This window comes from Photinus pyralis, unplaced genomic scaffold (genome assembly GCF_008802855.1).
Source record: "Photinus pyralis isolate 1611_PpyrPB1 unplaced genomic scaffold, Ppyr1.3 Ppyr1.4_LG1, whole genome shotgun sequence".
In the NCBI taxonomy this organism is placed as follows: domain Eukaryota; kingdom Metazoa; phylum Arthropoda; class Insecta; order Coleoptera; family Lampyridae; genus Photinus; species Photinus pyralis.
The window spans coordinates 67,983,788-68,008,901 of record NW_022170249.1 but is presented as its reverse complement, the minus strand read 5'-3'; the positions used below and the strand labels follow the sequence as shown (position 1 = coordinate 68,008,901).

The 25,114-nt window shown below is 38.2% G+C and overlaps 1 protein-coding gene and 2 long non-coding RNA genes across 5 annotated transcripts in view; 1 reads left to right on the top strand and 2 right to left on the bottom strand.

The window, feature by feature from the left end:
- LOC116160015 (nephrin-like) overlaps positions 1-21,783 on the top strand; it is a 231,959-nt gene extending 210,176 nt beyond the window's left edge. For both annotated transcript variants that reach the window (XM_031473165.1, XM_031473239.1), the window contains exons 8-14: positions 11,565-11,695; positions 11,746-11,905; positions 11,966-12,268; positions 12,324-12,620; positions 12,671-13,062; positions 13,115-13,426; positions 21,425-21,783. In XM_031473165.1, the coding sequence (XP_031329025.1) occupies positions 11,565-11,695; positions 11,746-11,905; positions 11,966-12,268; positions 12,324-12,620; positions 12,671-13,062; positions 13,115-13,426; positions 21,425-21,517 (1,688 nt within the window). In that variant the 3' untranslated portion in view covers positions 21,518-21,783. The remainder of the gene's footprint in view (positions 1-11,564; positions 11,696-11,745; positions 11,906-11,965; positions 12,269-12,323; positions 12,621-12,670; positions 13,063-13,114; positions 13,427-21,424) is intronic.
- On the bottom strand, positions 14,631-15,992 carry LOC116160480. Of its 2 annotated transcripts, none has more exons than XR_004143245.1 (3): positions 15,105-15,992; positions 14,859-15,040; positions 14,631-14,803 (listed from the first exon to the last, which is right to left on the bottom strand). It is a non-coding gene; the product is annotated as an uncharacterized LOC116160480 (long non-coding RNA). The 2 variants fall into 2 exon arrangements; XR_004143233.1 differs by having other exon boundaries at positions 15,119-15,992.
- LOC116160416 lies at positions 16,308-17,384 on the bottom strand. Its single transcript, XR_004143223.1, has 2 exons — positions 16,703-17,384; positions 16,308-16,654 (listed from the first exon to the last, which is right to left on the bottom strand). It is a non-coding gene; the product is annotated as an uncharacterized LOC116160416 (long non-coding RNA).
- Positions 21,784-25,114: the final 3,331 nt, after the last annotated feature.

Here is a 25,114-nt window from a genome sequence, read left to right as displayed (position 1 = left end):
CGAGTTGACGCGGGTTACGTCTTTCCAAGCACAAGGATAAAATTTTTACCGCATTTTAATCGGATGAAGGTAGTAGTAGAAACAAGTTTAGTGCGCGCCACAATTCTTCATGTGTCTGTGCGTTTCAGTTAGTTTAATTATTGGTTGGGTGTACGAACTTTATTTGGATATTTTTGCCTCGAGAAAAAGAACTGTAAGTAATTATAAGTCTTATTTCGTAGATAATTGCAGATTTGTTTTGAACAATAATGTCCATTGTAACACGACAGTGATTTATTATTTATTTATTTGGTGATGGTTCTTTTTCTTTATTTGTCTTCTGTGTTTGTAAAATAAAAGTTATCTGTTCAAATTCACACAAATTGTGTGTTAATTCGAACCCTCTATTAACGACAAACACATTCGACGATGATTCCTTCGAGAGTTACACTTAAAAAACATTTGCAGCCCAACGCCCGACCGACCGAACAGCCAAAGTGACCATAATTATAAGCCATACCCAGATGAAATTGCTTGAAGAATAACTGCAAACCGGTTCAATAGATTTTGTTCAATATATGTAGGTAATCTCAGCAGACTTCTTATTTTCTAAAAAAATCTGGTGGTGTCACCGTCGCGTCGTTTGTGGTTGCTAACCCTTGCTTGACAACATCCACAAGTAGCCCCATCTGCTGTTTGAATTCCTGTCCGTATTCATAACATCTTTCTAAGCAGGTTTCTGACAGCCTTGTTCTTTTCACTCGGTATACCAAGGCAAACATTACAAATAGTGGCCACTTTTCCATCGATCATTGTCATGTGAAGCTCGTGACTTAATCGAAGTTCCATTTTGTAGTAGTCAAATTCTCAATTTCTTCTTTCAAAATAGCTTCTTTTGCGTAATGTTTTCGGAAGTCTTCTAACTTAATGGGCCTGCAAGAATAAGTTCAGGAAGACTTTGGATTCTCCCATATAATGAAGTATTTGGAAACCACCTTCAGTGGCAGTCTAGGCTGACCATAAAAGTACTTGATCACATAAATCGAGAACTAGAATCCCAATCTAACAGAGGCTGCCTTAAACACATGTATTTCCATTTGGACAAACTCAATGAAGTATACAGTGCCAGTGCATGATCTTCATCAAAGGTCTCCTTTTGATTCTGGCTAAACAAAACGTTCCGAACGACTTTTAACCATTTCCAGGATTTTTTGTTAGGTGTTCTACAACACATGCAAAATCATTTTTCTTGTTCATCTTTAACTTCGTCACTAGTGCAAAGGTAAGTTCCTCTGTCAAGTTATCCAAAAGAGTCTCTGTACGCCTTGTCTTCGGCCTGTTCCCCAGATCACCGAAGTTAGTTGTTGTTAGTTAGGTAGTTGTACGTGATATTATTGTAGAAGGTGGAACATCATGTCAAGATATATTGTCGATGTTTAAATTTTGATCTTCAAAAATCTCTGCTAAATTCACAGAACTGCAATGGGGCCATTTATATTGTGATTGTAACCGTTCACTGTGTCGATTCAAGAACGTCTTCTGATTTGAGGAAGCACTTATTCATCTGCGATTCAAATTACTGGAATACGTCTTCTAAAATATCTTAAGCGTTTCTAAATCTTCCGAATAATCTCGGCTGCGTAGCGTATCTGTAATACAACAGCTTCATTTATAATCTTACCCAATTCTTCCGCTCTCCTTCGACGATGTCATTTTTATATTTCGAGATACTAAAAAATAATATTCTGAGGTAATTATATTTCGCGCCAGGCTTGGACGAAACTCCTAGGCTCAGTTCCTAACCGTAGGCGTTAAAACTGCATACGTGTCGTGCGTCTCCACTCGTCTATCCGCACCAAAATAAAGAGAGCATCATTGGATACAAATGTTATCCAAATTGACAGTCGCGATCTTGGTGGTAGTTATTATTTATTTGTTTAAAAACCAGAGGTTCTCTTCCAATTCATCGTTAAAGTTTCCGATATGTAACATTTTTATTCTTTGAATTTGCATTTACCTAATTAATTAAATTCTGTTGACCAATAACATTCACAGTAATAAACAACTGCAGTTATGCTTTTTAGAAATCTGGCACCTTCACTTTCGACACAATTTCTGATTTCAGATTGGGAGTTCTGTCGTTTATTAGAAAATAATTTTGAAAATCGTCAGAATCAGTTTTATTGATCTTCAATATAAAGACATACTCAGAAGAGATTGATATCAACCTCTGTCATTAGATAATTCCTTCTAGATAATTACATTAGACTGTATTCAGATACATACAGGATATGATACAATAGGGTATTTGCAACAATAGTTAAAAAATAGTAAAAGATGATAATGATTATATAGCAGTATGGATAAGATTTAGGGTAGAATATGGTCATCATCACAGGCTGATGTAGGAGTTGAGGTTGCACATCTAGTAGCATACATAACTCCTCTCTCAAGTAAGTTAGATTTCACTGATCGCTGTTTAGAAACCTCGGCTGACAACCGTTCTATGCTTCTTGGTCTCGTGTTAAATCTTGATTCTCTCCCTTGATATCCTCCTCTCCTACTTTGAATAAAAGCATATGGTTAGATGTACCACGTTTTTTGTATCATTCTTTCATCCCTTTTCTCTTTTTGTTCTGCGACAACACCACGATTAGAGCGGCAGCAACACATTTCCGTGACATCTTCGATTACGACTTGAACTTCCTACTGAAATTTTACATTAACAGAAAGAAATTGATTCGTGTGTAGGGTGGAAGTTACTTTCTGAATTAAGGCGCTTATTAGAACTGATAATGTCGGGCCCGTTTAACATTAAAACTAAAAAAAAGAAATCAAAAGTATCCCCTCTCTTGGATACCCTAAAATGTACATACCTGTTAAACAAGAGGGCTAATGAAGCAACAATTGTCGATGGAAAATTGCCGTATAACAGATGACAGTCGAGCCTAAAGAAAAAATACACTTCAATTACGGAAAATGCAAATGGCGATACTTACGATACGCAAAAAACGCAATTATATCCTCCCTATTGGTTTTAGGTGAATCCGTTCACTACCACAATCCCCAATTTATTATATCCAGTTGCCAAAGATCAATAAAATATGGGTATATATGGGGCATTTAAACAATAGATGGAGCCATCTATTCAAAAGTTACGAGGATTTTTCAACAAGTAATAATCCGTGCACAATGACTTACACGTGTGCATCACATAAAATACTTAAAAGGTTTTAATGTTTTCACTTCTAGGACTAGAATGTTGTTTTAAGCATTAATTGTTCCATTCCGTAACCAACCATATCAGATATAAATAAATGATGATATTGAAAATGAAAGTGCTGCTGGTCTGGCGTTGGTCTTTATCTTTCTTTGCTGAATTTTGTGTCAAAATTAAATGGCAATAATAGATAAATCACGATTTTACATGTTAAACGCGCGAATAATCTAAAGAATTCTATTTATTATAATTGTGTACTCCATAATCAATAATTCAACAGAAATTAGAATTCAAGACGCATCCAACATTCATCCATAAAAAGATGAATCAGCAATCGCCAATTTAAAAATAAGATTTGAAAGTTACTGCCAACAGACCTCTTCAACATGTACTCGTATTTTATAAACAAGGTGAACATATTCAGCAATTATAATTATAAAAACCCCTACATTCTTAATTTTTTTATTGAAATATTTGTGGTATCTATCCAATTTCAATTGGAATGGCCTATTACTTTTATAATCCAAAGCAGAACCTCTCTATAGCCGTCAACAGATAGAAAAGAGAATTGTATTGAACGTTCGTTTTCAAAGGGAATAAACTTAATTTAATTGATTGTCTGGCAAGTTTAAAAGAAAGTACCAGCAAAGAAGGTATTCAAATTTTCAGAAAACAATCGACAAAGACCTTTAAAATCCATTGATAAACTTAACAACGAATTACAAATATTCTTCACGTTTTGTACGCTCAAAAAAGAAACTTTAACAAGTCGAAAATATGGAAGAATGAGAGCGACGACGGAAGCTGTTCACTGCATTCTTTCATAAAATTGTAATTTATGAAATTCGCCCTAAAAATATTCACTATTTTATGAAAACGCTGCGGAATCAAAACAGCTTCACGTGCCCGGCATGCCTACTGCGTATGTCGTTAATTATTTATACAAGTTTATTATTCCTTGTTATTGGCGTCAAAAGTTACGAAGTGCACACGAGAGAGTTAACACTTGCAATTTTTTACCAACTTTTAATCGTGAGTTTATTAGGATTTAGAATTAAATATGAAGTTAATTAACTTCAAAAGAAGTTCGGTAATGGCCAAAGTAGCGCTTGGGGATTATTTATGAGATCACTAAATTTCTTCGTAAGCATTACACTTTTAGGTTTTATTCTACATAAAACTAAAAATTCATTTCGTTATACGTGTACGTAATTACTTCCTAAACTACGTTACTAGTTGTAGGTAGTTTCTAATGTAAAGATCACGCCCATCATAGTATTGCAAATGACGGAATAATACCGGGATGGCTGTTCACTTTGTGCAGTTTGATTATTTATTATCTGTTTTGACTAATATTCACACTCGATAAATAATCAAATTGCACAAAGTGAAGCTGCTCAACCGCCTCCAAAATTTCAAAGAATTTATTAAAACAATTTTAATTAACGCTTAATGTAACTCTGGGTACGAAATAAAAAAATGTAATATGAAAACTTTTCTAGGTCGTAATTTGGGTTCGATTAAACACAAAACTAACGATGTATAAATGAAACAAATTTATTCAGCATCAATCAACCAAATAAGCTGAAAAAAAGAACTGTCGGCAAATCTGAAAATCCACCTCATCATAAACCACTCCCTTGGTGGAACTCGGAGTGCTCAAAAGCTCTTGAGAGAAGTAAACACGCTTTTAACCGCCTCAAACGTCATAACACTCTAGATAACCTATTAAGCTTCAAGAAGCTGCGAGCCATAACACGGTACAAAATCAAGCAAAGCAAGAAAGAATCCTGGATAAATGATGTCTCTTCTGTGAAACCCTCCACTCCAATATCCGAAGTCTGGAGGAAAGTCAAGAAAATCAAAGGGTTATCACCAGCTTTGCCAATCAAATTGCTTAAGAATAACAATCAAATAATACTCTCCGAGGGCGAAATTCTAGAGTGCATGGCAGATCACTACCACAAAAACTCCAGCAACTCAAATTACGATCAAGAATTCTTACTACTCAAACAAATGACAGAAAGAAAACCAGAAAACTCCCCACAAACTGATAATCCTCAACATCCTCTTAATATTCCATTAACCATAACCGAGCTACAAGACGCACTAGCACAAGTAAAAAATTCCAGCCCTGGTCCTGATGACATTCCTTACGACTTCCTGAAAAATCTCTCCACAAAATCATTCCAAGTGTTACTGGAAATTTACAATAAGATATGGACTTGTAATCAATTTCCCTCCTCCTGGTCCGAATCTTTGATAATCCCAATTCCGAAACCAAACAAACAAAAAGACGAACCTTCCTCTTATCGCCCCATTTCCCTCACATGCACCACAAGCAAATTGTTAGAGAAAATCGTGAACAACAGACTAGTCTGGTTCTTGGAAAACAACAATCTTCTCAACTCTTCTCAAAATGGCTTCCGAAAACACCGATCCACACAAGACAACATAATTCAGCTTGAATCAGAGATAAACGAAGCTTTTGCAAACAAACAATGCGTTGCAAAATGGAATCAAAGAAAATCTTATTTTAAACACGTTTTTTTATTAGGTCCTATTGCGGCTAAGTATACTTAAAAATATCTTTCCTGATAACTAATACATACAACACCGTTAATAATATTACATGCTTCCTCATTTCACCGTATGACGCTCGGCCTGAAGATGACCTTATAAGGTCGAAATCGATAGCCGCAATAGGACCTAATAAAAATACGTGTTTAAAATAAGATTTTCTTTGATTCCATTTTGCATCACACAACACGTTTAAAATAAAGAACGATGGAACAATACATCAATCGAAACAATGCGTTATTGCAATCTTTTTCGACCTAGAAAAAGCGTACGAAATGACGTGGAGCTATCCAATCCTCAACTTTTTGAAATACAACGGACTAAGCGGAAATATCGGGCGATCAAAAATGAGTGACTTTCGAGTCGCCTTTGGAAGTTCGAGTTAAGTACGATTTCCCATGTAAACAAAAATTCCAAAGGTGACTCGACGGTCACTCATTTTTGATCGCTATGTATATACAACTTTGTCAAAAACTTCCTCAACGACAGGAAATTCAAAATCAAATTAAACGGAAAATTATCCACCCAGAGAACTCTAGAAAACGGCATCGCACAAGGATCGGTCATCAGCACCTCACTATTCCTCATCGCCATAAACAACTGTGTGGAAAACATCTCAACACCAGTGAAGGCCAACTTATACGCCGACGATCTCGTAATACTATGCGATCAAAAATGAGTTGCTGTCGAGTCGCCTTTGAAATTTTTGTTTACATGGAAAATCGTATTTAACTTGCACTTCCAAAGGCGACTCGACAGCAACTCATTTTTGATCGCCCGTTATATGTGAAAGGCAAAAACATCCACTATATACAAAAAATCCTACAAAATACTTTGTCTGGCTTAGAAAATTGGTCAAAAACATCCGGTTTTGGATTCTCAACCGAAAAAACGAAATGCATTTCCTTCACCAAAAAACCACCAAAATCATCTCCACTCCTAAAATTATACGGGAAAACTAAAATTTGAAAAAACCATTAGATTTTTAGGCATTATTTTCGACCAAAAATTAAACTGGAAACCTCATATAGAATATCTCAAAAAATCTTGTTATGGAGCGATAAACTTGTTAAAAGTACTCTCAAGCCACCACTGGGATGCCGACACAAAAACCCTCCTACAAATCTACCAACACCTAATTCGATCAAAATTAAGACTACGGAAGTATTTCCTACGCGACAGCAAGGAAATCTCATATCAAAATCATCGACACAATTCAACACTCCGCGATAAGAATTGCACTAGGAGCCTTTTGCACTAGCCCAACTACCAGCATGCTATGTCTCGCCAACGAACCTCCATTAGTTTTTCGTAGAAAGTTTCTCACATTAAACTTCGCCATTAACACAGCAGCTCACAGAACAAGAAACCCCAACAGCCTCTCCTCCACTTTTTTCAAAAAATTTAAAAATCAATTCTCGAAAAACCAAAACCTCTCACCCCCCTTATACGAAAGGATAAATCGCTTGGAAAAAGAAACCAACTTCTCCATTCCAAAAAAAGTTCTCCCATGGTTTAACACTGTTACCCCACCGTGGACTCAACAAGCGATAAATACGAACTTAAACCTGACCAAACATCCAAAAACAGAAACACCACCAGCACTGATACTAGCCGAATTTAACCGCATCATTCAATCGTACCAAAATTATTCCATCATCTACACCGACGCATCTAAGTCAGGCAACAGAATAGGAGCAGCAATTATCACCCCAAAAAGCAAAGGGAAGTTCCGCCTGCCTGCATTGTGCAGCACGTTCACAGCAGAACTTTACGCAATTTTACAAGCCATTAACTACATAGCATTACATCAACAAGAAAACTATGTGATATGCACAGAATCCCTCAGCTCGATCTTAATCCTAAGACAAATATACCCCAAAAACCCACTCGTCCAAGAAATTCGAAGAAAAATCGATAACCTGTCCAATTCAATAATTTTCCTATGCACACCATCACATATCGGAATCCCCGGGAATGAGGATGCAGATAGAACAGCTAAAGAAGCTACAACACAAAACACACCAATCACAGATTTGTTCCTGCCAAACGACCTAAAGAACCAGTTTCGGAAAATCATCAACAACCAATGGCAGGAGAAATGGAATCTGACAGACACCCATCTTAAACAAGTGAAACCCCTAACACAACCCACTTTGCCTATACCCACAAAACGAAGATCTCAGGTCATAATCAACAGATTACGGCTAGGACACACACGAATGACACATAGCTTCCTAATCACCCGCGAAGACCCCCCTAACTGCGACACATGCCAAACAAGATTAACGGTCGAACACCTTCTCTTCAGATGTCCAGATTACACACAGCTCCAACACAAATTCCTTAAAAGCACTGACCGACATCGAGAGTTGCAAAGAAATCGTGAAATTTATAACCAACAACCAAATCACAATATGAATCTCTAGTACAAAAACCCAACTAACCAAAACACCAAATTGTACACACATAGAAGAGAAAAGGAAATACACACATATACAGATACACCAACACACCCTCACCAACACACCCTCACCACACTCATAAAATAACACTACACCGCTAATAACCCTAGCGGTTGATGCGGAAGAAAAAAAAATCACCGGTCGTAACTGCGATTTATAATAAATGATGCACATAAAACACCAGGTGATATTGCATCGAAACTTCACTTTTATACTTCAGTTATAGTACTGGTCCTTTGATGGTGGACAGAAGCTCCCTTTAACTGGCTTTAGAGAACTTCTTCGTAAACATAAAACACGCTCTTGCTTAACTCTTAACTAACCGACTTGCGTAAAACAGTCTTGTTATTAGCGCTAATAAATTATTATTATTATTAACTCGACTTAAACGTTCACGTAAATGTCGACGTATTAGATATCTTCTTATTGGACTTCTTCGAAAAGCCTCGATGACGACAAAACTGAGTCTTTTGCAAACAAATAAGCTCACATACGGCTACATTTCAAAGTCCAAAAAAAACTCGATTCACGTCTTCCACCAAAAAAGAGCCCCCATTAATGTCCCGTTCGCTTATTTAAAACCTATTCCCTTTCCAACTACCTTCCTCCTTCCTTTAGAAAAATAATGCGCTGTCTTCGATTAATCTGTAGTTGTGTTAAACTTCGGGGCTACGCTCTTATCTCGAAACTAATTAGCTTTGCAGCGATAAGAAAACTTATCTAAGACCCGAGAAAAACATGAGAATGAACTTTTACAAATACTGCGCACATAATTGCTAACTGAATAGTTCTAATTTTTTTCACAATTTAAATTTATAATTACCAAAACAAAACAAGTGGGCAAAGAGGAATACTAGTGTCAACTTGTTGCATAATTAGGGGAAAACACTATACTACCAGTTTGCAATGGTTTCTGGTAAAAATCTTAAATGCTAAATGGTGCACATTCAGGATCACTGGGACTAGCCAGTAGCCAACCGATTATTCCAACGCCGAAAAACATGTGTGCGTAATTCTACACCACCTCCATCGCCATTAATAACTCCTTGCTCATTCATCCTACCACCATCTGCTCCCATGATATCAATATCCTCAACTTCAATTCAATCATTTATCAACCGTATAACATCTCGTTAAAATCAAGAAAACGTATTTAATGGATTTTCGAAAGCTAAACAAAGAAAAGGAAACGCGCACTAGATCCGGAATGGAAGAAGTTTTATACCAACAGATATCTCTCAAAAAATAAAATAGAAGCGACAGGGAGAAACTGCAAAAAAGTAAATTATATTACCTTTATGATAGTATGGATTATGTTGAGTGTCCACCCGATGTGCAAGCAGATGTCTTTGAGGAGCTTTCCCTTGACCATGAGCCACAAAGAGGAGATTTTGAGCTTGCTAATTTGAAGCAAAACAGGAAGTGTTTTTCACATAGGAATAATACACTCCATATTAATATTCGACCAATTAGCTTGGTGATTGTTTCTAACCAATCAGAAGATTTTTTAAGTGATTAAAAACTAGGTAGCTTTTTATCAGTGATAAAAATGCGTGTAGGAATGAGTAAAATATAGTGGTTATGAAATTTATTGCTTGTATTAATCTCCATCAAAAGCACTCGATCTTGGTTTTAAATCAGGATAATTTTATTTTTAATTCACTCAAATTTTGTTGCATCCTGGAAAAAACTCGATCAAAAGTATAAGATAAAATCACTCCAATTTTATCCCGCTTTTGATCTCTAGTTTTTTCCGTTGCAACAAAACTTTCGTCTAAAAATAAAATTATCAATATCCCCCCCCCCCCCACCGCACACGTCTATTTGTTATAACGTTTACTGCTAGACATTTTTTTACCTACTGTTAATTGCACTAATTGAAATTTCTAAAGTCGATACTCCAGTAAGGCTAATTTTTTATTGGAATTCCTCAGGTCGGCATAAAGGTCGCTTATCAAAACTAATATCGGCGTAAACCTACATGGCCATGTAGTTCTAATCCCCGTTTTAAATTAACACAGGTAACCAAAATCATCTAATAATTACTTAACGGGATGGAAATTCTAAAATAATGACAAGAGCTTTCGGATGCAATAAAAATAGTTGAAATATCTTGACGGGAATGGTTGCAAGCGGCGAATTAATTACAGCTTTTTTTTATGGTAACGGCAGCTTCTATCTTCAATTCGCAGTACCAACACAAATTCTTTCGGCACGACATTTTTCGTAACGAAGCGCCCAACTCGTTTTCTTACAGTTTCACCATCGGTAATTGTTGAAACTGCGATTAACTTATTTACAGCGCTACCATTAACATTGTATTTGTTAGGATACACAGGAAAAATTATTGCGTATACTGCTGTTCTCACTTTAATTTAAGTTCAAAACCAAATTTTAAACTGTGTACATTGTACCTCTATAAAAAACCAGCACCTTCAGCTAAAACGTGTAGACGCTTTCTTAACGAAATTGATGCATAATTTACAGTTTTGATACCTTTTGGTCACAATACTCCATAATTTTCAGACTAAGCGGTAGAGAAATAATTCAATAATACGAATCTAATGCCTCAAGGTTCGACGATCTCAAGCGATTTATAAAAGGCGACCGACAGTCACTGAAATGCGCTAAAAATCGATAGAAAGGCGTCATGCATGCTTTCTCTTCATAAAATTTATGGAATAAAGCGATAAATAAAGGAAGCGGGGGTTGTATATTTCGTTAAGTTGGATAAGACTTAATTAAATACAGTTTCATTCAAATAAATTGCCATTTAACATAAATTGGACGACCAAATTACCTTCCTCTTTGATTTTCTTCATCTTCCCTCATGTCCATAATTTACCCCATGAGTCATCGTGTGCACAACTGAAATAAATTTTAGAATTCCTACACTCGCCTTTTTTGGTATGTGAAATATTACAGGCTGAGTTGGTGTGAAAAAACACATTGTGTTTACAGCGTAGAAAGCGTTATCAAAGAAAAACAACTGTGCTTTATACGCTAATAACTGCAGGTGTAATCAGTTAAATGCGTCTCTTGTAGCAGGGTGTGCGTTGCATGAAAATTAATACATCCGTATGAGTAATGAGTACATCTAGGCAATAGATGCCACTAAAATTGTATATCGTACGCACTGGAAGGGAAATTTAGGCCTTCATTAATTTTCAAAGTCAAAAAACTGGATATAAATTACAAACGAGTTAATTAAAGGGTTGTTTATGTCTGCTAATTTAAGATTAGCATAGATTTGGAGCGTAATTTAGCACTTGTATTACGGAAACCAATTTTCTGACGAAAATGTATATTGCTTATTGCAGACGTTCCTTTAGTTTCCCTGGAATTAGGAAGTAATCTAAACGGAAGCACAATTAAAGAAGGTGTCGACGTATATTTCGAATGCAATATTAAGTCGAATCCCTGGGTGTATAAAGTGAGCTGGAGACATAACGTAAGAGAGATTTCTTATTAAAACCGAAAGACTAATAGTATTTTTTTCAGGCGAAGGTGCTGTACAATAACGCCGGGGTTGGAACAATAGTTAGTAATCAAAGTTTAGTGCTGCAAAACGTAACAAGATCTAGAAGTGGCTTATATACGTGCGTGGGGAGTAATCAAGAGGGAGATGGCGAAAGCAATGTCGTGCAGCTCGATGTAAAATGTAAGACAATAATATACGAGGTGGAGCTTAATGTTAATTAGGGTTTTCGTTTCTTAACAGTTGCACCTGTGTGCCGTCCGGGACAACCGAAGATTTACGGTGTAGCGCGCCAAGAAATTGCGGAAATACGTTGTGAATTAGAATCAAATCCGACCGATATACAGTTCACGTGGAAATTCAATAACACCGATAACAACCTTCTAACTGTAGATCTACCGCAGAATTTAATTGCCACAGATCGCGCACGAAGTACGGCTTCGTATCAACCTATGACTGAACGTGACTATGGTACATTGCTTTGTAGTGGAAGTAATGAGATTGGAGATCAAAGAGAACCGTGTGTGTTTTACATTAATCCCGCAGGTGAGGTAAATCTCTATTGTAAATAGTAACCGCAAAAATTGCCGTGTAATGTTAGGCAAGCCAGATTCGCTGTCGAATTGTACAATCCAAAATCAAACCGTGGAATCTCTTCACGTCGAGTGCATTGAAGGTTTCGACGGTGGTTTACATCAGGAATTCATTATGGAACTCTACGATACGTTGACACGGAAATTGGTCAATAACGTCACGTCCAAAATTCCTACATTTACTGTAAGCGGACTCGAGTCTGGATTGGAGTTTCAGATAGGTTTATACGCCATCAATAAAAAGGGCAAAAGTTCAACCTCCTATTTACAAACGCACACACTAAAATCCGCCGAAAAGCATACCGGTAAATGACTTTCCCTCTTTATGGCCGAAATTTAATTAGTCCTTTTTTAGCTCTCACACCTGTGCTGTTGCATATTACCCCAATACTCGGAATACTAATTGGAGTTGTTTCCTCTCTTATTTTAGTCGCCATAATCATTATTTTAGTTATACGTGTTCGGGGTGCAAGTTCTTCGGATGACTACAAGGACTCTCGATTTTCGTGCAGAGATGGCGAAAATAACAGTAAAAATAGCATGCAAACATTAAGTAAAGAATTAAACAGCAGCACAGATAGTCTCGAAGAAAAAAACCCAGATATTGTTCCCCACAATAGCGGAGACAGCGAGTATCAAGAGGAAGAGCGTGCGTTTGAGCGTTTAAATAATTCCTCCGTTAGAAATTACAACAGATTACAAACGTTAGAAGATGACCACCAACAACGCGTATACGACAGTTACAATGTGAGCAGTTTCGGTCGTTATGTAATAGTTTAATAGCGTCATGCATTTTTAGAGCAACGAAATAACTTACGCCGAATTGTCCCTCGGCAAACAGCAGTTATCCCCCGTAATTTACAGTAATCAACAGTCTATTCCAATGTCTGTGATAAGAACCCAAGAACCTACGCTTTACGCGCAAATAGATGTTTCTAAGTGCGTGCAGCCAACATATTTAAACAGTAATAGCGTTTCCTTCTCCTGTCAGTCTTCAGCAGTGCCGCATCAACATTATTCGGAATACATGCCACGTCCAAATGGGGAGGAGCATCTGCAGGATGGCTACACAACTGCCGAAACCCCACTCATAAGCAACAGGGAAAATAATGTAAGTACTAAAACGTTGTTAGTGAATCTTTAGAATTAAATTGATACCAAAACTCTGCTCTGGTAATGTGGCGCTGTTAAAATTTTCCAATTTTGGTGGTAGGACGTTCGGTCACCAGGTTTGATACAATTGAAATATTTCCTCCTTCCTTCCTGCCGGTCAGGTTAGTCTGGGGGCGCAGATGCTTGAATACATCCAAGCAATGGGTGCGTTCACCAGACGAAGCGCTTCATTAACGCTACCTAAAAGTGGAAATACTCTAGCAAGATGTTTCCCGCGAGTTGCTGTCTGATGGCACTGTCGAGATATAAATACCACCGTACGCCCGACTTACGATGGTATGTACACATTGACAGTGCAATCAGACATCAACTCGCGCGAGAAACCTTGTTAAAGTATGCCGGCCTTTAGGCAGTGCTCATGAAGCGCTTCGTCTGGTGAACGCGCCCAATGTTTTTCCAATACGGGTTTGAGGCAGGGGTACTGCAAACACGGTGTAGGACAGTTTGACGCGGCCGCTTTGGCGCCGGGCTACTTTAGCGCAGGGACACCTTTGCACCGGGACGCTTTGTCAGGGGGACATTTTGCCGGGGTGACGGGTACCGGTTTCGTATCCGGGGGGTAGCGTATTTTTCGAAAAAAATTTTCAGAAAGTGTAGGAAATTGGCTGTTTTTGAAGAAAATGATAGAATTTTTTTTCGCAAATGGCCCATTTTTCAAAAAAAATAAAAGATTGGAAATGTCGTGGTAGCAGGAAAAAACTTTGGCTATTGCGCAATAGGTGGTGTATGCGTTCATTTTTCAATAATTTTTATGTAAGATGTTTAATTATCGAAGTCCTCTTCCCGACCTAGGCACAGATCAAAGTGAAATATCTTTATAAGCTTAATATCGCTACTTTTGTTTGACTAATTGTAATTAATGGCGATATAAGGTGATTTCTTAATAAAACTTTTAACCTAAGCAAGTGGGCAACTTCTTAAGCACACCTGTTTAACACAAGTAGGGCGTGGATTTTAAAGGTGAATTTGTACTTGCTCATAATGCAAATTTTAGACGAGGTTCTTAAAAAACCTTTAACCTAGAGAATATTCTTGAGAAAACTTCTTTAACTTATTCTGTACACCGCTAATTTGGCTAGGTAAGGTGTGTAATAAATATACATATAACCACAATTATTTTATTAAATAACAATACATGATAAACGTACATGTCATTAAGGAAATGGGTTTCCTTTGTCGACTGAACAGCCGTCCAACAAGGACAACGAGGTGGTGTCAACCCGTCCTTGTCGGGAAGGATGTAGGAATTTCGGTAAAATAAGGATTGGTAAAATGGGTTTACAACAATGTGCCAAGTGAAAACGGAAAAAGGCACCTGCAAAGAATGATGGTTAATTAATAGGCAATTAAATTGAACCGTATTAACTTACAATTTGACGATATGAAATCACGGCGCACTGCTCGGTCCTGCCACTGGTTCCTCGAGATCTACTCCGATAGGCACAGGCGAAGGTGGATAGAGGTCGGCAGCAGCTCGCATGAATTCATGAATAAGGCGAGTTCGAGGAACTGTGCGACGAACTTCCCCCTTAGCTCGTGCACGAACGGTATTCTAAATAAGGGAAAACACAATTATTTCAAGTTCATTTAATTGTCGAACAATAATATAATTGTACAATTCAATTATTACACCGGGGACGGTCGGTCGGTCTCTCGGGCGCCACCAAGACTTCACTCAGCACCCCCGAAGTCTTGGGAAAAGGGGCGGTGCGGTCTTCGCGGACGGGGTGGAAAGCCTCCGGGTATCCTCTAGTGGAGAACGGAATAACCAGGGATCGGTCAGGGTTCACCACAAAATGGCGGCGGTCACTTCCGGATTATCTAAAACAAAATATGGCCGACGGCCCTGACGGTAAATTTCCTAAAGGGAATAAAGCAATAAAGCACAAATCAATTAGCGGTGTCTAGGGGAACGAAAAGCGGAAAAACAAGAAGAACAGAATATACTTCCCCCCTTTAATCAACGTAATTGAAAATTAAGCGCTTACCTTGGTTCAGTAACGGTGGTATTAGTTAAACGGTGGTAACACTATCGATAGAAAATACGGTAAGCTTAAGGCGGTAATGAAACTTAGCGGAACGGGGTAAAAGTTACGGTAGGTAAAAAAAGTAAACTCAAAACGGTAGTCAAACGGAAAGGATAACGGATTGACTTACGGTCGCTCAAACGGTAAAAGGGTAAAGCAAAAGGGGTTCGGTGGATTCGGAATGATACGGTTTCGCAAATTAGAAAAATCAAAAGGCGTACTTACAACTCGAAAGTATGAAGCAGAAAGATCCCTCCCAAAATGAGCATTTTCCTTTTAAAGGAAACCAATTTTGGTGGAAGTGGAACAGGGAATTTCCAAAGCCGGGCGGTGCTCGTACCGAGAGCGGTAAAAAATAATTCGGTTTTTAATTAATTGCGGCTCCTGTGATTATCTTAAAAATCTGGGACAACTTGCAAACAACTAGAAAAATTACAGCGCCTCTGTGGACACCTCTCTCGACGGTTTCTGACAAGGTTTACTACTGCCCATTAACATGGCATTAATTAACAGCGCTTACCTAATTAAGCGTAATCAAACCTAAGTACTCATCAATCCAATCTGCAACTAGCTCCCTTGGACTTTTTCTTCTCAAACGGCGCTATCGCTTTAACACTCTTATCGCAACATGCAGGCATACGGACGGGACTGCAAAACTTGTAAACAACTCGATTTGAACTCGTTCTATCCTTGATTTTACTTATTATGGGAATCTAAAACATCTTATAAATAATTAACGGCGCTGAAACCAAAGAATATTAATTGCCCCTCATTTTCGCCAGGACAACATCCTTCGGTGGTTACAAAAATATCGCGGTCTTCTTGCGTAACGAAGCCCAAACCAGTCGTTACTATACCGGGTGTTCTTTGTAAACGGCAAACTAAATGGGGAAATTCCGGGTGCTTCGTTACAACTGCACGCTTAAACAAGAATTCCGCAAGATACCCTGACATATGCGCCTCTCTGCGACCATATCGTGGAATTTCTCCTCCTCCTCTCCACAGCCTCTCGATGTTTTGGGTGTGCGCGCCTGTGTCGGGATCCACGAAGGTCAAGCTGTGGTTAACGGTGAGGTGACGGAAGCCTTCGGTACCTAAACACTGGTAAGAGCGCCAACAATCGGAAATGATAGTGTTGCCTAAAAATGTAAACGTTAAAATAAGCATCGCACTAGTCTGCTACGTACCAGGTCGTATGTGCTCTCGTATAAGCTCAAGCAAGGTATCCGTGGTTCGATCCGGAACTGGAACGATGAAAACGTTGCCCGAGCCTCGCTCGTACCCTCCGAAGATTCTTCCTCTTCCTCTTGCCGATCTTCGCTTCGTCGATCTCAACGGTTACTACTTTTCCACCTAAAAGAACAAAACGACGTGTTAAATAATCCATACATACCTCTCGACAGAAACTGCTCCAGTCGACGAAGGTCCTGGACGAAACTTGCAGCTCTTCCATGATAAACCTCTTCTTCGGATGGTGAACCATGAGCCAGCGCGCAATGAATCGACACACGGTTGGGACGTCCAGATGAGATCCCTCGAAGAAGTTCCGCTTCTTTGCTGTAACAGAGAACGAGCACGTCTTCCTAGTTTTCGGTACTTTCACCTGACGCTGGCATCTAAAACGAAGTCGGGCGTCTTCTCGTGCAAGGTATCAATCCTTCTTGCACGTGGGGCAGACGACGGGTCCGGGAAGCACCAGATGATTCTGCAAAAAAGAAACAAGGTCCCGTTCGCGGTTACACAAATCTGAACAAGAAGGAAGTGTATTATAGCAGCTCTGACACGCCATGATTGCTTTGAAAACAGCAGAATACAAACGATAAACGAAGCGAAGGTAAAGCTTTGTCTGTTTTTTTCAGCAGGTGCAAAGCGAAATGCCGTGTACCGTAACGTGGTGGCAGCTATTATTTGTTATAAACAATTGCGGTGGGTTTGGTATGGTTTTTAGTATCGTGGGACCCCCCCCCCTTGACCCCTGTGAAATTTGGTTGAAATCGGTGTTACTCCACGGATAACAAACTATTAATGCTATTCAATGCCAAAGATAATGTTATGCATTTTTATTGACCGTCAAAATCGTTATTTTTGGACCGAGATCGTTGGAAAATACACCAAGATTGTTGGGAAAAAGACCAAGAGCATTATCTCAATGCCCACGACATGAATTTGATATGGATGGAAATTGCAAGATTAAAATAAATGGTCGTTTAACAAATTGGCATGCTTGTTTAAATAATTTATGTCTAGTATAAATAAATTAATTGTTTGGGTGTTAGGTAAATTCCACTACTAAAATATATCTATTTATACATTTTCCTCGATCGAATTGAAACTTTTTCCCATGACAACTAGCGCACATTGTGGAGCAGCGCAAACCATCTTTTACACAGCTACATCGCTTTCCACACCCCTGTTTACAGCCGCAGGATATACCTAAGCTGAAGAATTGAAGTTAGAGCTTTCGCTTCAGCCATAACCACTGGCGTTAGATTCTTTTTACTTTTGCTCCAGCCCCATTCTGTTGTAGTTAAAGTTTTTCCTCGCCACGCCACGTATGAATTTTATGAAAAACCCGATATGAATGTTGTGCTAATGCAGCAGATGTAGGTGGTAGTCTAGGCAAAATTACTGCGTGACTGGATTGGCCAACTAATTTATTAAATGAAATGAACCGGTAATGGTTCAAAGAGGGTGTCTTGTATAAGGCAAGTGTAACTTTCTCACCAGCTCTTGCTATGTCATCTTTCGCCGAAGGATTATTGAATATTTCAATCATTTCTTGTAAAGTTATAGTTTGAGATTTTCCTTTTCCAAAAAAAGGCAGAAGTGGTGTCGCAGCCACTAAACGCATGGGAAAACAAAATATTATCTTTGCGCAACCCTTTAAATTTTCCGAAATTTGTAGGTCATATTATGGTTTTTGCTCAGATTAACTCTTCGAGATAATGGCCGCAAAAAAACGCGCTAGGCTCATTTTAATCTTCGCGTTGAAAACTATGCGAGCGTTGGGTGGGAGATATGCAAAAAACACTAAGGACCATTTTTATGGAGAATTTAATGGAGAATATAAAAAGTCCTATAACATTTTTTCGTAGAAAATTAGTCCAATCAAGATGTACATCCCTGCTTGCAAAAGGTCCGGTCGTTCTGAATTATTTATATGTTGTTAGGACTTCAACAACAATAAAAAACCAGATTTGCAATTTCCAAAGTGCTGTGCGATCGGTGGTATATCCAAAAGCCCATGAAATTTTCGGACTTTTTTCAGTTTTTACTCAATATGTCGGTGAAGGAAGGGTCTGATCGGTATAGTCATACTATAATCTTTTAAAGTACCTAGACTAAATTTGCTACAATTTGAGACTATTTTGCAAAAAAGTGACCATTTTGAAAAAAAAATGATTTTAAAAAAATTCTGTTTTCGAAGAACTGTATCTTGGGAACCAATGGCTGTATAGACCTCGCTCTAGTCTCAAATTGTAGGTAATTTAGTATACTTTAAAATATTATAGAATGACTACACCGATCAGACTCTTCCTTCATCGAGATATTGAGTGGATGAGGGGTGGTGGATGCTTCTCCCTAAACAGAAAAATTGGAGCACGCATGGCCTTTACATTTCAGGCAAATTGTCGAACAATTTAGGTCCTGTCTTTCGACAAGTGCACCGCCCTCGATACCCCATCCTACGATTGCAGGATATAGCGCGAAGCACCTCGGTGGGGGCAGATTCCTTTGAGGTGGTCATTGGGACAATTCCAGCCCCCAATCGAAGGGGGCTTATTCCCTTCCCCACCATGCCTGTACCTCCTGGTATGCGCGGAGGGAGTTTTTCCTTGTAACTGTACGAGGGAAAGATGAGCGGCTAAATGTTGCATTTGCCAAAGTTTTGGTAAACATCTCATACCGCAGCTCATAAAGAGTCGAGGCCGTGCTCCTGCCAGTGTACACTCCAACCAAGAATATTTCTCATGCACTGAATCACCTTATCCTGCAAGTGTGGGTTGCTCGTCCGGGCTTTAACAAACTTCGCAACCACGGATGGCGTAGAAGAAGAAAAGGTGCTCCTTCATGATGGTGGAGTGTTTCAGCAACCCCGGATAGCACAAAGTATTTAATAAGGGGCCTTTCCCTGGTTTCAGCAGGTAGATGTTGTCGCTTGAGGCGTGCCGGTGCAGTAAGAAGGATGGGCAAGGTCTCCCTCAACTGCTACAGCAGGCTCTTGTCACAAATCTGAGAATTATCCACATCTTCAATAGCTTGGCGAACTGTGAAGTCCTCTTGTCAGCTTGGTCTTTAACATTGATATTAATTAGCCGGTCTTCTTTATTCTTCTCGTTAGACAGGAATCTTTCTTTTGGCATTGTGGACGACATCGTCTTCTTAAATCACTGGCGAAGAAGGCGCTCTGCTGACTTGGTTCATAATACCTTCAGTCCCTTTAGGGTACCCATAAAAAGTTACTGATGTTCTTGAAGGTTGTAATAAATGACTATTTGTATGATGTGATTCTTGATAAGATGGTGTTGCGAGTTGACAGGAATATCTGCGTAACCTTGGATTTGAAGGCTTTAAGATTCGGTCTTTCCTGTGGAATTGGACATCACTCATCACAATATGTATGGTATCAAACCGCCTATGCGGCTCAGTGGTGGAGCGTGGGGCTACATACCCAGAGGTCGGGTGTTCGAACCTGGGCTGAAATAAGAATTTTTCATCTGTGACAGGGATGGGAATTTCCTTAGGTCAGTTTCAAGCATTCTGCTGGCTACACCGAATTAGGTTTTCTTAATTACCGGAGTAGTAGATAACAACTTGAGACCTCCTGCAGGGGCGCAAGCCTGTTGAGCGCCCAGAACAAGAGCGGGATAATAAATAAATTCCTCTTCTCAAGTGCTTGGTGGCAATCAATAATTAACTCAGTGCTGATGCTGATCACAAAATCTGCAATTACGAAGGGACCATGTGATTGAAATGTGAAGCAATACCACCACATCTTGATTGTCTCCTGTAACCCTCGTCAATCGACGCAGAATTTAAGGCTATTTAATTTGTTACAAAATGGGATTCCGTTGAATAGTATTTAGTGTGGTAGTTAGACGACAATAGTTTTTCCTAATATTGGACTTACGACGAGTATTATGGAAATGTACGTCGGAATGAAACTTGTGCTAGTACCGTTGAAAGGAGCTAAACGCAATATGAAAATTTAATAGTCGACTTCTAATTTATTAAGAAAACTGAATAGCGTCACACACTTGGTAGTATATTTTGTACATTTAAATTTTAATGCAAATTGAAATAGGACATAGAACGTCTCTTAAGTTTAGCATCGCCTTGTTTAATTGTAATACTACATTTTCTATACCTTTTACGTAAATGTTTACATAATGTGGTATTCGTTTGATTTCATTTTCAAAGGTGGTTTAATAAGGGTGAGCTAAAATGTCGATAAAGGATATAAGCAACGTTGTGTCTTAAATCATTGTTGTAAAATCGCACACAACGCACGTAAATATCATTTCCAATTAATGTTGCGTTCTCGATTTACACACCAACTCAGCAGCGCACACCACTACTAAGTGTCTGTTTCATTTCAATCGAAATTCTTTAGTCAGACCTAAATTATTATATTTCAAAGAATTTGTTCAGAAGTGGGATAAATTCTGCAAGCAAAACGTTATTCGTCGCCGCGCGACATTTACGGTTTAATATACACCACACACACCATTTCGTTGGACCTGACTGGTTTTCAAAATCAGAGGGAATGGTCAGGTTAGAATACGTTTTCCGAAACAGCGTTTGTAAATGTATATCTACGACGCGACGTGTGAGACAATAACGCATCTTTAATATTAAACGTTGTTGTACGATTCTTGAATTGTTTATAATGCATTATGTAACTGCAGGTAATCCAACCGTTGCGAGAAGGAAGCTGTAACAGATCACCTATGAGCGCGACACAACCCCGTTCAACCACAGCCACAGCGACTCGTTTCTGACCACTTTAAAGTAAGAGTTATAGTGCGTTAAAAATAAAAGTGATTGTAAATCCAAGTTCTTGTAAGGTGGCGCGATGATAGACTGTAAATAAAAGACTGATTAAAAAGATAATTGGTTAGAAGTGTTTTAGTTGCGATGTTTTTGACAATTATTAAAACGACTGATATGAAAATTACAAAAGTTTTAATCCGAATTTCATGTATTTACTTGTACATAAATTTTTCTAGCTGTGAAAATAAACGAATTGATTTATTAATACTTTGTACATATGTATTTAATTAAAAATATTAAACAGTCATCAAGTTTTATAATCAAGTTTAAATACACTAGTTGTTTTAATCGATCGTTTTATAAAAGTGTTCATTATGTTTAAGGATATTAATAAATATTTCTTGTGACATACGACGTGTCTATAATTTCCAAAATTAAATAGTGCCTAATGGTAGGCAAATTAAAAGAAAATTGATCATCGTTCATTACTATTGTGTTGTACCTGTTTAAGTTATAGATTGATGAATGCAGTTTGCCATTTAGGAACGTTGCCTTATTTACGAAATGGTAAGTGATTTTTTTATTATAGCTATTTCAGGATCTATGGCCATTTAGCAACATTTTCAGTAACCTATTATTCAGTATTATATTTTAAGAGTGTTGATGTCTCCTCCTCCCATATTTATTTGATGTAAATAGAACTATCTTTTTAAATTTAACTACCGACCTACAGAAGCATTTAAGTGGCCAAAGCATAAATTGCTGTTTATTAGTTAGCAACAACCAAACCAACAAGTTTCCCTCCATCACCCGTGCGAATAACATAGCCAAGTCTACGGTCAGCTCTACATAAAAGATTTTGTGTTTTTTAGTAATAATCTTAATGAAAAATACTCATTTCCCTTAAGACCTACTTTAATTTGAGCTAGCTGAGAGTTGGAAAATTGAAAGGTTTGAAATTTTCCACAGCGGCTAATTCGTTTAGCTTTAGGGTATATAATCTACGGGCCTCTTTACAACTTACCATTAGTTGAGCACCACCCAGTTTATTAAACTTAACTCTCCCTGTATAAAAACTAGAAAAATGCAAAAAAGTACAATCAAATTAACGAAAGAAATTTTTTATTTTATTCCAATTAATGTCGAGGAAAATTGTCTACAAAATTGAATGAAGTTTGCTTATAAATACAAAAATACTCCCCGAGAGTCAAAATTATTAATCAAAATTGACTTAAAACTCTAAACGCCCCCTTTGACAATAACCGAATAAGAATTACTGCATCTTCCCCCGATTCTCAACAAATAAAATGATACTCCGGACCAAAATTCGCACCGATAAGGTCAAGTACAAGTAAAAATACAAGACAACGCTGATCTTGAATAAAGCTGGACGTTGAAGTGAGTTCAGTTCTCGCAACAGCCAAAGATTCTCCCAGGCCACCGAGATTGGTCTATATTTAATTGACTAATGCCTGAGGGGCTCGCTTTACTCGTAATCTGCTACTATATCGAGTACTATAATTAACTCGTACACCACTTCGCAAGAAAGGCGGCATACACCAACGAACTCCTGGGCGGTTATTGCGATTGCCCTAATTCCCCACTGAGGTGAGTTAGGTTATAGTTGGGAAGCGGTTGACCTTGCCCTTGAGTGCGCAGAGTACGATAATTACTAACCTAAATGTAATGCTATTTGGTATGGTTGGAAAGCATTTTTTCAGAGCTTTCCAACGACGTATCACACATGGGGGGTCACTATTTAAGATTTAAAAGTGGGGGTGGCTGGGGCGCAGGGGGTTGGAGGGGGTGCGTCGCCAACTATGTCATTGTGATTCCCCCTCCGAATTACCGAAACGGATTTTGATTTTTTTAAATATCTCGTTTATTTACTAAGATATAGGGGGTGGTAAGTTTTCAAATTGTCACCCTGTACATATATTGTATGTGTCAAATTTAACATTGAAAGAAATCATATTTTGTTGACGTTTTGACGTTCCTGTTCAGGTGAAAAAACCTTTTTAATGTCGTTCCGTGCACTATACACGAATGTAGATAGTATTTTTTGAGTTCAAATGCATTTTAATGTGATTAGCTAACGTTGATCTATAAATCTCATATTTTTTTGCGGCTTGTCGTACCGGAATTTTATTTTCTATGGCATCTTCCACTGCTTTTTCCAAATCGCGTATATCCACTTTGTCCCGGACTTCCGTGGCATTTTTCTATAAAGAAGCTCAATGTTAATTTAAAAATACAATGTTTTGTCTTGTTGTACCTATGACCATGACCAGAGGTACAACAAATTATATTACATAAGGTACAACAACCTTTGATTTTGCAAAAGTAAATTTATTTTTTGACATTATGCCGATTTTTAGATTAACCCAAGTTTAAATAGTAGACATAGTATATTTCTTACCTATGAAATATAGATGGAACCAGCTTACTTACACCTTTGTCACACATTTACTTTTTACTTTCCCGCTAATTACTTACTTTAGGTGCCGAAAATACAAAAGTCAAACTGACATGCAGCACCGTTGTATTTATGACGTATAACTAATATAGCGACCTGTAGTAACCGGCAGCGAAAGTTTGATGTAGAAATGCTTACTATTACATCACAGACAACGATGCTATGGACATTGGCCAGAGGTACAACACTCTCCCCTATAGACAATGAAGGCCAAAAAAGGCTAAATAGAGGAAAAAAATCATGTAGAAGCCAATTTTGGCACAGATGTAGGGGGAAGGTATCTTCCTGAACAACACACTCAAAGTACTGAGGGGTGGGGTGTGAGATAATGGAGTGGGAGGGGGTAAAGGTCCCTTTTTTAGTTTGCCGTGAATATCTTGAGAACTGTTGCTCCTAACTAAAAATGTTATTCCAGAGAATTAAACAACATAAAATTATCTACAAAATGATATAGCACAATATACAGGGTGGTGCACGGTAAGTAGGAACATAGGGATTTAGTTCCCTCCTGTACATTTTACAGAAAAAACTTAGAGTTTAAAGTTGTTCAGAATGAAAAGGTGCATGCAAAACATTTCTGTTATTAATGTCAATTGGCAAATCACAAAACAACAAAAGTCATGGCTATTGCTACTAATAAAATGTACAGGAGGGCAGGATTTTGCATAAAACTAATTTCCCTTGTTAAATCCCTATGTTCCTACTTACCGTGCACCACCCTGTATGTAATACTAATACTTAATGAGATGCAGAGGGAAGAAAAATCGAAAATCTTAAAATATTAGCCGATACGCACACGGAAAGTCTGATTGCGGGGATGTGTGGGGACTTAGCTTTCGAAGAGGCTTTTAGAAACATTGTGTAACCTAGTTTGTTTAGGTTTTTTTCTGGAGGTGCTTGAAATATGGATAGAAACATTTTTTCGCCAGCCTGCTCGATCTCCTCTGATGAAGTGGTTGGATTGGTGAATGTCATAGTAAGTTCTTGTGAGGGTGGAATTTTTGGTAAATCATTATTTTTTTGTTTTTTGCGACATTTTCAATTAACTACATGCGAAATAAGATCACTCACTAGAAGACGGGGGACACTTAGTAACGCGAAGGCCCAATCTTCAACTTTTGTTTGAAAA